Source organism: Panthera pardus, unplaced genomic scaffold, assembly GCF_024362965.1.
Source record: "Panthera pardus isolate Hobbes unplaced genomic scaffold, ASM2436296v1 HiC_scaffold_27, whole genome shotgun sequence".
Lineage (NCBI taxonomy): Eukaryota > Metazoa > Chordata > Mammalia > Carnivora > Felidae > Panthera > Panthera pardus.
The window spans coordinates 1485649-1499816 of NW_026526843.1; the positions used below are offsets into that span (position 1 = coordinate 1485649).

At 59.1% G+C, this 14168-nt stretch overlaps 1 protein-coding gene across 6 annotated transcripts in view; it reads right to left on the bottom strand.

The window, feature by feature from the left end:
* The window catches only part of IKBKG (inhibitor of nuclear factor kappa B kinase regulatory subunit gamma), a 25460-nt gene continuing 11292 nt past the window's right edge, over nt 1-14168 (bottom strand). For 4 of the 6 annotated variants that reach the window (XM_053891963.1, XM_053891961.1, XM_053891964.1 and 1 more), the window contains 8 exons: nt 13238-13449; nt 8057-8175; nt 5943-6095; nt 5296-5392; nt 4061-4204; nt 3679-3821; nt 3402-3463; nt 1-3202 (listed from right to left, as the gene is read on the bottom strand). In XM_053891963.1, the coding sequence (XP_053747938.1) occupies nt 3060-3202; nt 3402-3463; nt 3679-3821; nt 4061-4204; nt 5296-5392; nt 5943-6095; nt 8057-8175; nt 13238-13426 (1050 nt within the window). In that variant the 5' untranslated portion in view covers nt 13427-13449 and the 3' untranslated portion in view covers nt 1-3059. The remainder of the gene's footprint in view (nt 3203-3401; nt 3464-3678; nt 3822-4060; nt 4205-5295; nt 5393-5942; nt 6096-8056; nt 8176-13237; nt 13450-14168) is intronic. The other 2 variants (XM_053891959.1, XM_053891960.1) reach the window with 2 other exon arrangements.

Below are 14168 nucleotides of genomic sequence, written 5' to 3' on the forward strand. Positions count from 1 at the left end.
TGCACCAGCTGCGGTTACTTTTTTATTGGGGTCACACTTTGTACAGAATCTCGTCTACTGGCTTTTTCACATCAACGTGCTACAGAGTGTGTTCCACGTGGCCAGATGTTCACAACACAGTCCCCAAGCACAGCTACAAAGGATGGCACGGCGAGCGCCCCTGCGATGCCAGAGTCGCTGTGTGTACCCGGCTGTCGCTTCCGCTTCCGGTGGAGCGGGCTGAGGCTGCTTCCTAAGTGCCGGTTCCAGCCTGCCAAACCAGGCCCCGGCAGGGGGCCGGCCGTGCGCTTTGCCCGCAGGACACCCAAGGTCTTCACGTGTTGCCAGTTTGACATCACTTTTTGTCGAGTTTGACTGTGTGTTTTAGTTACTAGCGAAGGAGAAACGCTTTCGTACTGTGCTCATTTTATTGGTCACCTGGATTTCTCTTCAGCACTGACCAGCACGTAGCTACACGGTCAAGTGTGAGCAACAAGGAAGGACACGGGTTTTGGCGGGATGCGCTTCTAGCTCGGTCTTTGTCTCCCGAACCCAGGGTTGTGAGGGTCAAGGGGCACGGTAATTAGGTAGGCAGGCCGCTTCCCTCACAGGAGGGATCTAACCACTTATTCTAGAAGCCCGATCTCAGGAAAGCCAGAGAAGAAAGCAGAAGCCCCTCACTCCTGAGTGAATGGTGTGCTTTCAGTCCTTGGGGTCTAACGTACAGTGACCATACGGGCGTATGGCCATGCGGGTGACGCTGCCAGAAACCGAGGCAAGGTCCCGGGACGCGAACGTCTGCCTCTCACTACTGCCGGGTCTCATCCTCTTCCTCTCAACTCCCTTTCAGAAGACAGGGCCGGTCAGAGAGGGGCTCCCCATGCCTGTGTTCGCTACCCCGACAAAGCAGGAAGCCCGTCCCTACCCAGACGGTAGCTGGGGCCGAGGGTGCGGGCCGCTCCCTCGGCTCTGTCCCACAGCCTCCCCCTCCTCTCCCCGCCTGTGTCTGCCGGCCCTGGCGCAGTGTCCAGCTGGACACACGATGTCGTAAAGAGCGACATTCCCACCTGCAAGGACCTGCCCCACACCCAACCAGTCACGTGCCTCTGCAGCCACCATCATCCCGGGGAACGGAACCCCCCCCAACGGAGCCACCGGCGCTGAAGACATCTGGCTTCAACTCCATTTGTCCTAGTCTGTGCGCTGTAGAAGACAGCCCTGTGCTGGGCTCAATGGTGGCCCAAAAGATGGATGCATGTCATAATCCCCACAATTTGTGATTACGACCTTATCTGGAAAAAAGAGTCTCTGTGGATGTAATGAAGATAACGACCTCGAAGTGAGCTCATCGTGGATATGATGTAGGTGGGCCCTACGTCCAGTGACGGGTGTCCTTGTAAGAGACAGAAAAGATGACACGGTCAGAAAAAACAAGAGGCCACGTAACCACAGAGGCAAGCACCAGAAGCTGGGAGATAGGCCTGAAACTGATTTTCCCACCCCTGCTGTCACTGTCACCCACATTTCAGACTTCTGACTTCCACAACCACAAAAGAATGAATTCCTGTTGTTTTAAGCCACCACATTGGTCTCTTGTCACAGGGGCCACGGGAATTTAATACCCACCCCCCGCAAACTAAAAGTGCTCTTACAGAAAAATCGCAGGATCAGGACCGAATGCAGCAGCTGAGAGTTGGGGGGGGGGGCCTGTCCGGGCCTTTAACATTTTCCCAAAGTATAATCACGTGCAATTAGACACTTGGGCTTCGGGCAATGGAAAAGGCACCCCTGCTCCCGCAAGCGCCACCCAAGCCCTGGGCCAGGCTTGTCTTCAGCAACAGCCCGCCCCCAGCCAGGGGAGAACAGAGGAGGGCCCGGGGAGCGTAGGGCATTCTCCCTCCACTTCCAACATTCTTTCCTGACAACTGCAGGGTTAACACCCGTGGCTCTGACATCCAAGGAAACATCCAGCGTCTTACAAAACAACGATAAGGAGTGCTCCAGCGTTCACGATCTGCCAATCACTGCCTAGTGGCCTCCCTTCACAAGCACCACTGCTCACACAGGGCAGCGACGCGCCCGGGGAGGGCAAGAGCACGCTGCGGTGCAAGGAAAGGGAAAGGAAAAGTGTACACGTGGGAAGCAGCTCCCCGTCAGACCGGGAGCTGCTCACAACGGCAAACCCAAAGCGGTGCGGGACAGGTGGAGAGATGTGAGTATGAAAGATAACGAAGTTCAGACCCACGACACGCTGGTACAAAGTCAGGGTAAGAGAGGATCGTCGCAATGTCTATCACACTCGAGAGCTGATCCCGCTTATGACCGGTAGAAAAGTAGGCAAAAAGTACAAACGAGCCATTACCCCCAGAAGACCTGGAGAGGATCCTTCAAGCTCCACGAAGATGCTCAAACCCGCCCTTAACAGACGACCCCACGCCTGACAGATGGGCAAGGCTACGAGGAAGTGGGGGCGGCACCCTGACACCATCCACCCCGTGTGCACGTGCTCAATGCCACTGCCTCTAACAATCTGCCCCAGAGATACGCGTAACTGATGCACACGGCTGTTCGCTGCAGCATTCTCGGTGACAATAAAAGAGCGGCCACAACCCAAATGTTCGTCAGCAGCGGACTGCTTGGATCGCGCACGGTGCAGCCTCCAAACAGAATGGCACACAGCCCGCGAGAGCGCTGGCGCCACGGTGTGCTGGAGCTTGCGGGGGGGGGGGGCGGGCGCGGGGAAGGGCTTCTGCCCATCTCGGCTTAAGAAGTTCTCTCTGACAGCCCTGGCCTGGATTCTCAACTTCCCCAGAGGAGGTGGAAAAAGACGGAGCCCCTAGAGGCAGGCAGTTCAAGCAGACAGAACAAACAAAAACAGCAGAGCATCGGGCCTAACTGGGGTCGCAGGTACCCTAAATGAGGCAAGCCAGCAGATGGGGGAGCTGAAGCGTGAGGTCCTCGAGCTAGCCCTTGGTGCTCAAAGAGGCGGCCCGCTCCGTGTCAGCCAGCCCGTAACCGAGGACCGGGCGCGCAGGACAGCACGCACCGTGCGGCCCCGTGCTAGTCGTCAGCAGGCGGCCCTACTCGATGCACTCCATGACATGTATCTGCAGGGTGTCCATATCGGGAGCCTGATACTGGCACTTGGGGCAACAGAAGTCAGGCGGCTCCTCGGGGGGGCTTCTCCTCTGGTTGGGCAGGGCCAGGTGGAAGGAGGGGTGAGCTGGAGAAAGAGGGGAGGCCGCAGAAAGTACGGAGGCCTGTCAGAACTGTTGGGTGTGACTCCTGGAGTCACCACCACCGGCCCCTCCCCGTTAGGCCCCCCCAGGGGGCAGTGCGCTCCACAGAGTAAGTCCGGGGAGGTGGTAAGGGGCTTTTGCTAGCACCCTCCCTCTCCACCCACCCTCCGACGGCTCACTCACCTGGGGCGGGGGCTACGGGGGCCTGGGAGGCCTCCACGTGCCGCTTCCTCATATCTTCAATCCTTCGAAAAGAAAAAACGGCCAGATCAACGAGTGCAAGTAAAGCTCCAGGGCCTACATAGGAGGCTGAAGGGAGGGTGGGGCAGGAGGAGGGGGCGGGGAGAGGGGACGGACCGAAGGCGAGGGGCCGACAAGCCAAGCCACGAGCCCTGCCTCACCGCTCACTGCGAGAGACGGGCACCCGGTCCCAGTCCGGGGGGGGGGGGGGAGGGCCCACCTGGCGGACTCCTGGCAGCTGGCCTTCAGGCGGCTGTAGTCCCGCTGCAGCTGGGCCAGCTGCTCCTGCAGAATCTCCTTCTTCTCGGCCAGCTTCTCCCGGGCCTGCCTCTCGGCCTGGAAGTCGGCCTTGTAGATGTCCGCCTGGCAAAGCCAAGAGAGGGGCACGCCCGCCATCCGTCGGCCATTCACCGGACACTCCATGCTGGGGGACCAGGCAGAGCTGGCTCCTGCCCTCCCACAGCCCACAGCACAAGGGAAAGTCACCTGCACGTGCACCGACAGGTCGAGGAACGGCACGAGGGGCGCGAAGGGCTTCCAAGAAGCCACGGCAAAAGGACGCGAGGTCCCGGAGCCAGCAGGCCACAGAGGAGCGCGCTCACCTGGGCTTTTAGCACTGGAACGGTCTCCATCACTATCTTGTGCTGCTCGGCCTCTTCCTTCAGCTTGTCAATCACTTCCTGCTTGGCCACCAGGGCCTCCTCGGCCTGTTGCAGCTGCTGCTTCAGGTCCTCCAGCTGCAGTCCCTAGAAATGGGCAAGGGGGGGGCTGCCGGAGCCCGAGCTGGCCCAGGGCAGGGGCCGGCAGCCGCTCCAGGTGACAAGAACCACGAGGAACGAGAGACTGAGGCCGGCCAGTGCCAGAGTGATGCCGACCACAAGATGTCGGTGCGTGCAGGGCCCAGGAAAGGCAAGAGGCTGGAGGGGGAACTGTGAGGTCAGCCGGTGCGACGTGCCCTTCCCGGAATCCCCAATTGCACAGCCCTCCTCCAACCCTTCAAGGGGCACCGCCAGACCCCCTCCTGAGGCCATCCCCTCCACACCGAGCGGGTCTCCTGCACGAACGCTCCACGACATGCCACCACTAAGCTGAGAGCCATCAGTCCTTCCACCCTGCCCCCTGGTCGAAGGTCTGCTGGTGCCTCACAGAGGCCCCCCGCCCCCGCACGCACACACTCACGTTACAAACACACACATGTACGTACACGCGGGCAGCCACACACACCACGAAGCCTTCCTTCTGGAGACCAAGGGGCCACAGCTTTGTAACCAACCGTTCTTCACAGGGTCGGTTTCAGGCTTGACCCTTATAAGTCTCCCCTGGGTACGTTCACATCTGACAACATCCTTCGCAAAATGTGCTCGCTAGAAACTGCGCCCAGTACAGATCTGATGAGAACAAACCAGAAGAGGGCTCCCAGCCACCTTCAACAGGGGGATGGAAACATTCCCAGGGCTTACACCTTGGCTCTCAGAAATCTGAGCCAGGAGCCGAGCTGGTGATGGCTGGCAGGAACGACTGGCCATGGAGACAGGCAAGTTCCCGGCCCACAGAGAGAGCATCCAGAGGCCCAGCCCAGTCACCCATAGGCAGCAAACAGCACGGCACACAGATCGCCGTCTCCACGTCCTGCCCTGGGCTGTCACACCGCAAGCTTGACAAAGCTCTAGGACAAGTCCGGTATCCCTCCTGAAAGCCAATTCTGTCAACTCTTCACATAGGGCCTTGAGTTCCAATGTCCCTAAATTTGGGGCACTAGGCCCCGAGTCTAGGCCACAGGGAGAGGAAGCAAGGCGGAGTCCTAGACAGTCCCAGGGACGTCTCGCCCCGTACTCACTCGGTTCCGCTCGCTGCTCACCACGCTGCTCTTGACGTGGCTGTCGTACTCCTGGAAGAGCTGGTGATAGGCCACCTGTAGCTGTGCCAGCTTCCGCCTAAGGAAAAGGAGCTTTTGCTGGAGAAACACCTCGTCCTGGCTCAGCCACAGGCTTCTGTGCCTCCCACTCCACCCTCGTCCTTCTTGCCACGTCCACACACCAGAAAGGGGGTGGCCAGGGTGCCTCCGGGCCTGGAAGGCCGTCAGCTCTGAGGCAGGCTTCACTAAATGCTCAGCATCCTTTTTTCTTAAAGCTAACATTTTTAAAAATAAGAGAAGGAACGTCTGCAACACCGTGGAACCGCCTGCGCTCTTCGAAAGAGTCAGCGTCCCGAAAAACACAGAAAGGCGGGAGGACCGGCCTGGGTGCAAGGAGACTCAGAGGCATGCCAAGAAAGCCTCCCGGAGTCCCGGGCCCGATGCTGCCGACACGTGGGCCAAACGGCGCCGTGTGCACGTGGGCCGCGGAGCAGACGTCGTGGGACCGAGGGTGGGCCGGCTGGGTGTGACGGCGCTAGGGGACAGGCCCTCGAAGGGCTCCTCGCCAGGGAGAGAGCCGCTGACGGCCCTCCGGCCCCTGTCGGTCCAGGGGGCGGGGCGCCACTCACTTCTCCTCCGAGGCGGCCTGGCGCTCCATGCGCAGCGCGGCCTCCACGCTCTGGCTCTGCATGCGCAGCTGGTCCACCTGCACGCTGTGCTGCTGCTGCAGGGCCTCCCGCTCGCTCTCCAGCTGCCGGGCCTGCTCGCTGGCAGCCCGGGCCCTGGCACAGGGGAAGGGGGAGGTCACGGCGGGGCCCCGGCCGGGCCGAGAAGCCCTGCGGCCCGCGGGCGCGCTAACAACGTCCTGTCGATGCAGAACCGGTTCTGGGCGAGAAAAGGGGGAGGCTGTCCGCGTCAGCGTGGAAGCACCGTCACCAGAGCCGGGGCAACCGCACAGGGCCGGCTTAGGGGAGTGGCTCTCTCCCTCCCACTCGGCGTTCTAGAAGCGATGAGGAGGCAGCTGACCCGCCGCAACGGCTCAGCCGGAGCCCCCAGCGCACACACCTGGAGTGGAGCCGCGCCCCTGCCCGGCTTGCCTCTTCTCACCTGGACCCCACGCCCCCGTCCTCGCAGCCACATCACCCCACAGCCCCCAGTCTCCCATTTGCACACTGCTCCCTAGATGTGCAGGCCCAGGCTCCAGCCATGTCATCCTGCTGGCCCAAGGCCTCACGTGGTCCTGTCTGTGGAGGCGACGGTGGCTCCTTCTGGGTGGGAGAGGCCACCGGGGACAGTCACTGCTGCCACTGTCCAAATGCATGGAGCACACTGCCCTCTGTGATCTGTCCTGCCCAGGGCACAGAAGTGTATGAAGTCTGCAGCTCTTAAAACGGCCACGTGGGAAACCCTAGGTGCGAGCGAGGCCGTGTCCACGCTGTCCCGCTCAGCATTTGAGTGCCAGACCGCATCAGGAGGGACACGAAAGGACGTTGCTCAACAGCCCAGAACTGCTGAAGTAAACATTCGTGCGGGGTCGTTAACTGACCAAAGTTGCCTCTAGCTGTCTCTTTTATGTACACAGAAAAAGACAGGCAGAAAAGACACCAAATTCTCCTAAAGGTGATACACGTGATTTTAGAAAGCTAGACGTACAGAAGAGTCCATCGGGGAAAATACGAGAATGTGACGAGCCAGAGGCCACCAAGCTCGGCCTTCTGATGCCTTTCCTCACTCACGGTCGGCTTTCTGGATGGAAGCACGTTCACGTGGTCTCTCACCTCGCTCTGATACTGGAAAACTCGGGTCCGCTCCCCTCAGCGCCTTCAGGAAGGCGTCTTTGCCACCGCCCAGGGCACCCCAATCACCTCCTGCACCGGGAGAGCTGGACCCGCTGTCAGGGGGACCCATCTTTCTTTCTGGACGGCAGCACCTGGGTGGCATGAGAGTGCAGTGGTGGGGGGGGGGGGACACCTGTGCCCTCTGACCCAATGACCCCACTACAGGAAGCCCTCTGCAGAAAAGAGCAACCGGCAGGCCACTCACATTAGCAGAGCCACTTGCCAAATCAGCCCTCTGGTGGCACCCGGGCAATGGGCTGGTGCGGGTCCCTGAAACGACATGACACTTTGCCTACTGACAAGGGTGGTCCCTGCGCCTGGACTGTTCGCACGACTGGCTGGTTTATTCATAGCACCTGCTTTGCTGGGGGGCAGGGAGTTTGCCGTGTGCCCGGCAGAGGGGGCCCATGTGACCAGCGTCCAATAAGACCTCTGCTGTTGAGTCTTAAGTGGGTTCCCTTGGTCTCCAGGGATGTATCTGTCACTGCTGGAGAAGGGAGAGCACTCAGCCGGCCCCCCACAGAAGCGGGGGAGGGAGCCCAAGGCGTGGAGTCCTTCACCCCGACCTGTGTCTTCTGTCATCACGGGTCCTGCTGTGTGCCCTCTCCCTGTAATAACCTCAGCTGTGAGAGCACGGGGTACTTCTAGAGGATAACTGTGGATCACGGGTGTGCTCCTAGGGTCCCCCCAAAATGCTCCCTAGGGAAACGATCCAAGCTCCAGCAAAAGGTCAGGGAGCCCAGAAGCACCGCCGGGCTCCAGATTCTCCAAGCCCCTGTGTGCTCACACTCCACATTTTCCAGTCGATTCTCTCCCAGAGGAACTCCCCCAGAGGCCCCGAAGGTGCCTCACTCTTCTCAGGCACGGTGACGGCAGCCCCTGGCGGGCTCTCCCTTCCCACTCACCTGCCCTCCAAAGCCTGCCGCTCTTTGATGGCGGCCTCCAAGCGACTCTGGCTCTCTTGGAGCTCCCCCAGCAAGGACGTCACCTGGGCTTTCACTGACGCCTTGTCCTCAGCCAACTGCTGTGTGAAAAAAAGCCACTTCCCATTAGTGATGCTTTCTTGCCAGCTGCCCACCCCCGGCACCCCTGAGCCGCAGGGCAGCCTGCAGGCACTGAGACATCACCTAAGGGCTTCTCTCCTGCCCCCAGTGCCACCACTCATCTGGCCTCTCACCTCCAGAAGCTTCCCAACCCCAACAAGGCAAGTGTCCTGGGACCCCACGCCCCCAAGCCCCTCCTCATCCCCACGGACGGTAGCATGGAGCTGCCTCGAGTTTCATGAGGCTGGCGAGCAGGCTGCGAGGACAGAGCCGAGTGGGAATCTCTCAGCCTCTGAGACTTGCCGCCAACGGAGGGGAGACCTGAAGACAGCGTCAAAATACACGCTCGACCCACAGGCTGAGGACGCCAGAAGGAGTGCTGAGACGGACTGATTTGTTTCCAGAAGACCTATGCCAGTGACAAAACTCAAGAGCCGTTCATACGCCCTGAGGCCCATCCTCCCTCATCCAACTGTCCACACCAGGTCCCCTGCAACCTCAAGCCGCTCAAGCCCAGGGTTGGCCTCGGTCCTCTGCATCCCGAACCCTCCATAGCAAATGCCACTCCTGTCCTCTGTACCCCCGCCCTGGGCTCTTGCGCGGGCACCACACCAATGCTCCTTCCCTTCTCCACAGGGACCGTGGCCCAAACCCCCAGCTTTCTGCATATACATACCTGGGGCTAGTCTGCAGGCCTGCTGTCCCCCTGCAGGCTAACAGGACAGACTCCTCCCATGAGCCCGGCCCGGCTGTCCAACCACCTGCCCCACGGGTCCATATCTGTGCCCATCAGCAGACCCCATCGGCTAGCGCCCACCCCACTCGAGGCCCTCGCCAGGGGCTGCGATGGCGTCCACCTGGCCTCCTCCTCCGCTCCCGCACCTGTAGGAGTCAGTCTCCTGGGTCTTCTCTAAAGAATCACAAAGCAGGGGGCTTACGACAGCAGGAATTTACTGCCTCCCAGTTCTGGAGGCCAGAAGTCCAAGAGCAAGGAGCGGGCAGGGTCGCTGCCTTTTGGGGGCTCTGCAGGAAAATCTGCGCCGGGCCTCCGTCCTGGCCTCAGAGGCCACCAGCGCTCCTTGGCCCATAGATGCTTTGCCCTGATCTCTACTTCTGTCATCCCGTGGCCATCTTCCCTGTGTGTGTTTGGACAGACCCATCCTGATCCAGCATGACCACATCCTAACTATTATTTCTCTTTTTTACGAAAACTTTTTTTAACTTTTATTTTTGAGAGACAGAGTGAGTCAGAGCGTGAGCAGGGGAGGGGCAGAGAGAGGGAGACACGGAATCTGAAGCAGGCTCCAGGCTCCGAGCTGTCAGCACACAGCCCGACACGGGGCTCGAACTCACGAACCGCAAGATCATGACCTGAGCTGAAGTCGGATGCTCATCTGACTGAGCCATCCAGGTGCCCCCCCTTTTTTTTTTTAATTTATTTATTTTGAGAGAGAGAGAGAGAACGTGTATGTGCAAGCAGGGGAGGGGCAGTTAGTGGGAAACAGAGACTCCCAAGCTGGTTCCTTGCTGTCAGCACAGAGCCCGACGTGGGGCTCGATCCCACAAACGGTGAGATCATGACCTAAGCTGAAATCAGTCGGACACTTGACAGCCTGAGCCACCCAGGCACCTCTAACTTTACTACTGCTGCAAAGACCCTATTTCCAAATAGTATCGCATTCTGACGTAAAGAGTGCAGGATGTGGACATTTGCTTTGGGGGGACACAATTCGACCCGTAACAGTCCCCCCTACACTCTACAATCTACATGAAACCAAATAATGTCTCACACTAGCACAGAAGCCCCCCCAGTCCCTGTCACACTCGGGTCAAAGCCCAAATCCTTCCATTGGCCCCACAAAGCCCACAAAACCAGCCCCTACCGTGACTCTCCCACCCACTCCTCGGCCACTTCCACACAGCCTCAGCCGTGTTTGCCTCTCGGATGGTCCCTGAAAATGACAGGCACGCCCCTGCCTCAGGACCCTTGCACATGCTCCCCCGCCACCCGCCACAAAACGTGCTCTCCCCAGATACCCATGCGGCCCAGCCCCTCACTGTGTTCTGGTCCTCACTAGAAGACACCTCAGTGAAGGTCTCCCCATTGAACAGTGCAAACTCCCCACACCACCCGGCCTGTCACATCGACATGTCCACTTGGGTATCTAGTAGTGCTCTCAAGATGAACCTCTCTTAATCTGCACTCCTGATGGCCCCCAAAAACCAGTTCCCCCCACAGCCCTCCTTATTGTCGGCGGATGGCAAATCCGTCCTCCAGCTACCAGCACAGAAACCTTGGAGTCCCTCTGGACTCCTGGGTCTCACGGCTCACATCCAACGCATCAGGAAACCCTGTCAAAATATATCCCGGGATCTATTTGATGATACTGAGCGATTAACGTTGACTGTTCCGGGCAGGACAGTGGTATTGTGGTTATGTCTTTTCTAAGCCCTCTCTCACAGACGCATACTGAAATATTCACGGATGAAAGCACACAGCATCTAGAACTTGCTTCAAACTAACGGGGGAGCCACTAGGTATGTACCCGATAATGGAAACACATGTCCACCCCCAAATGTTCACGGCAGCATTACCGGGGGCGCCTGGCTGGCTCAGTGGGAGGTCGTGAGTTGGAGCCCCACGTCGGATACAGAGATTAAGGAGATAAAACTTAAAATAAAAAATAAATACACAGCCGCATTACTCACAACAGCTAAAGAGTGGAAATGAGCCAAATGTCTGTGAACTGACGAACGGGAAAACAAACCGTGGTATCCGCGTACGCCGGGATATCACCCGGCATGAAAGGTACAGCACGCACGCACTCACACTGCAACGTGGATGAGCCTCAAAAACACCATGCAGAGTGGAGGAAGCCAGAGGTGAGGGGCACACACTGGATGGTCCCACTGGCATGCGAGGTCCGGCACAGGCACACCCACAGACAGAAAGCAGACCAGGGAGTGCCAGGGGCTGGGGAGAGGGTGGGGAGTGACTGCTAATGGGGGTGGGGTTTCTTCTGGAGGGGAGCGCGAGGCTGGGGAGGAGGAAATCGTTTTGGAACTAGTGGCAATGGTTCTACAAGTCTACAAATACGCCAAAAATACCACTGGATTCTATACTTCAAAAAGGTGACTTTTATGGCATGTGAATTTTATCTCAGCAAAACCGTTAAAAAATTCCAACGTATCGTTCTACTGGCTTCTCCAGTGACGGGCACTCGGGCTGTGCCCAGGTTTTTGCTCTGCTCAATGGACAAGAGCTTCTCTGAGATGCCCACCTTGGGTGAGGCTGCTCAGTCAGGGGCGACCTGAATTTTCAACTTGGAGAGAAAATGCTTTTCAGAGCTGACAGGCTTGTCAGCAGAGAAACAGGGCTACCGCAGGGGTCCTGGCCCCTGCCGGGAAACCAGCACCCCGTCACGGGAGCCGGGGCTGGCCGGTGGGGGCTCCCGGGGCTGCACGGACAGAGGCCCTGAAGGCACTTAGTAAAGAGCAGTGAGTCCATCTGTCCGAGGCTGTAATGGGCTGAATGGCAGCCCCCAAAAGATAGGTCCACGTCCTAACCCGCAGAACCTATGAATGGGACCTGATTCGCAGATGCAATCAAGTTAAGATGAAGCCGTACTGGAGGAGGTGGGGGAGGGAGACCCGATGACTGTTGAGAGCTACAAAAGATGTCAGCACAAAACGACTTTGACTCCATCCGAAGCCCTGCACTCAGAGCCGATCTAAGAAAACTCAGCGCTGCCAAAATTGCCTGTTCTAGCCGTCACCAGACCTAGGCCCCCACCTCCACTCACTTAGAGCATTTACTAAGAGGTCTCCCTAACGTGAAGCCTTCCTCTGTCCCTTTGGAACATCTGCGCACCTCCCACAACCCGGGACACTTTCTCAAGGGCTTGAGAACCATTCCCAGGCTCTGTGCGGGACAGAATGCTAACTTCCGTAACTGCCAGCTAGCCTCATGTATCTACACCGATGGCCCCTTTGTGAGTTTTCACTTGAGCCCCGGATCACTCCCCCTCCATCCCCATCACTCTTTATGTCGCCAGTCACCTCTGCAAATCACAGTGGAGCTCAGCTCATCCCCTGCTGTCAGTAATTACCAAATAAAACCCATTCTCACCACTGTAACTACCATCCAGCTGTATTTCTCTCTGACCCTGGTGTCTTCATAAGAGGGGGAGGAGAGACACACTGACATGGGGAGAAGGCGAGGTGACCACGGAGACAGAGGTGGAGCGCTGTGTCCACAGGCCACGGGAGGCCAACCATCACAGCCATAAGCCAAGGTGGGGAAAGCAGCCTGGCCCAGGTTCTCCCTCGCGGCCTCCGGGAGGCACCCGTCCTGCCCAGACCTTGCTCTTGCACTTCTGGCCTCCAGGACCGGGAGGCAGTACATTTGTTTCTTAGAGCCACCCAGTCTGTGGCCCTTTGTTATGGCGGCCCCAGGAACCCGGCACACTTCCCTGAGGGCCCTGCCAGGCCGTCTGCGCCGACAGCGTGATTCCTGGTGGGGCCCCGGCTTCACGTCTTGGGGGCAGAGACTGAGGATCTGAGGTCAGCCACGCGGGAGCCCCGGGCCCACAGGACCGACCCCCACTGAAGTCCCCGGACGCCGGCGCTCAGGGAAGCTTCACCCGGCGGCGGCATCCTGCGCGCGTCGTCACGCGTCACCGCGGGACGGACCGCACTGCCCCACGACCCCCCTGGCCAGGGACCCGGAAGCCCACCCCCGGTCTGTCCCGGACCCCGCCCTACGCCCCTTGGTCCTTGCTGACTCCCCCCTGTATCCTCTCACTGTAAGCAGCCATTGTAACGGCCATAACCACGAGTAGGACGGCTCTGCTGAGTTCCGTGGCCCTCCTAGTGCAGCACCGAGCCCAAGGGTGCTCTCGGGGACCCCTGACCCCAGCTGCCCTCTGGGAATGCCGGCGTCCCTGCGGTTTGCAGAATGCAGGCGGCTGGTGTCACAGGTGGCCAGCAGCCCCGGCCGGCCGGCTGGCTCTGGGGAAGAACCCACCCTGCCCCTCTGACTACCTTCTGGCATCTCTTCAGATGTTCCACCTCCTGAAGGGCCTGCTCCCTCTGCCTCCTCAGGTCGAGCTTCTCCAGGCTCAGTCTCTCCACCAGTTTCCTGGCTTCCTGGAATTTCTGCATGAGGAACTCCTTCTCCTTCCTCTGGCTGCCTTGGAAACGCTGCAGCTCCTCACAGCGCTCCCGAAGCATCTGGTTGCTCTGCCGGATGGCATCTGGCGGCAGAGGAGACAGCAGAGAGGTGAGACCCGGTGGGCGCCCCGCCAGCCCCTACCTGGGCCCGTCACGGCACCCTCCCCACATGCGGCCTCTTACACAAACATGGCTTTGAGATGGTTCCTTTTATTTTACGTTAACACTTTCAGCATCAATTACGCCGACGGCCAGCACCTAAATTTCTCCAAACACATCAGCTTCACTCAAAAGTGTGTGCCAGATGGCACTCTCTTTGTAAGTGACTCGAACTCATTCTGGCCATCTGTACTGTGGCCGGGTCAGAGGCGCGCCTGCCTGCCCTGGGGCGCTCAGTCACTGTCTTAAATCCTACCCTGCCTGCAGACTCCGGGAAGGCCACCAGGGGAAACTCCCTGTGCCATCACTGGCTGCGGCCTGGGAGCGCCAGGTTTGCGGGTGGCCTCCCTGAGCTTTACCGTCCTCGTGTGCCTGTTCAACGGGGATAATCGCACCCACCTCATAGGACGCGGAGGGTTAAATGAAAAAGCAAAGTGCCCAGGGCACAATAAACACACAGGAGACAGCCAGTACCCCTCTCACCAGGCCAAAGGATGAGGGTGTGCAAAGGCCAGACAGTCAGCAGAGGCTGAGGAATGGAGAGCCACACACCCAAGGATGCCCCAGGCAGCAGAGGACCATCGAGGGTTGACAAAACGGGATCAGTGACACGTGAAGGTTCTAGCAACTACAGAACCGTATA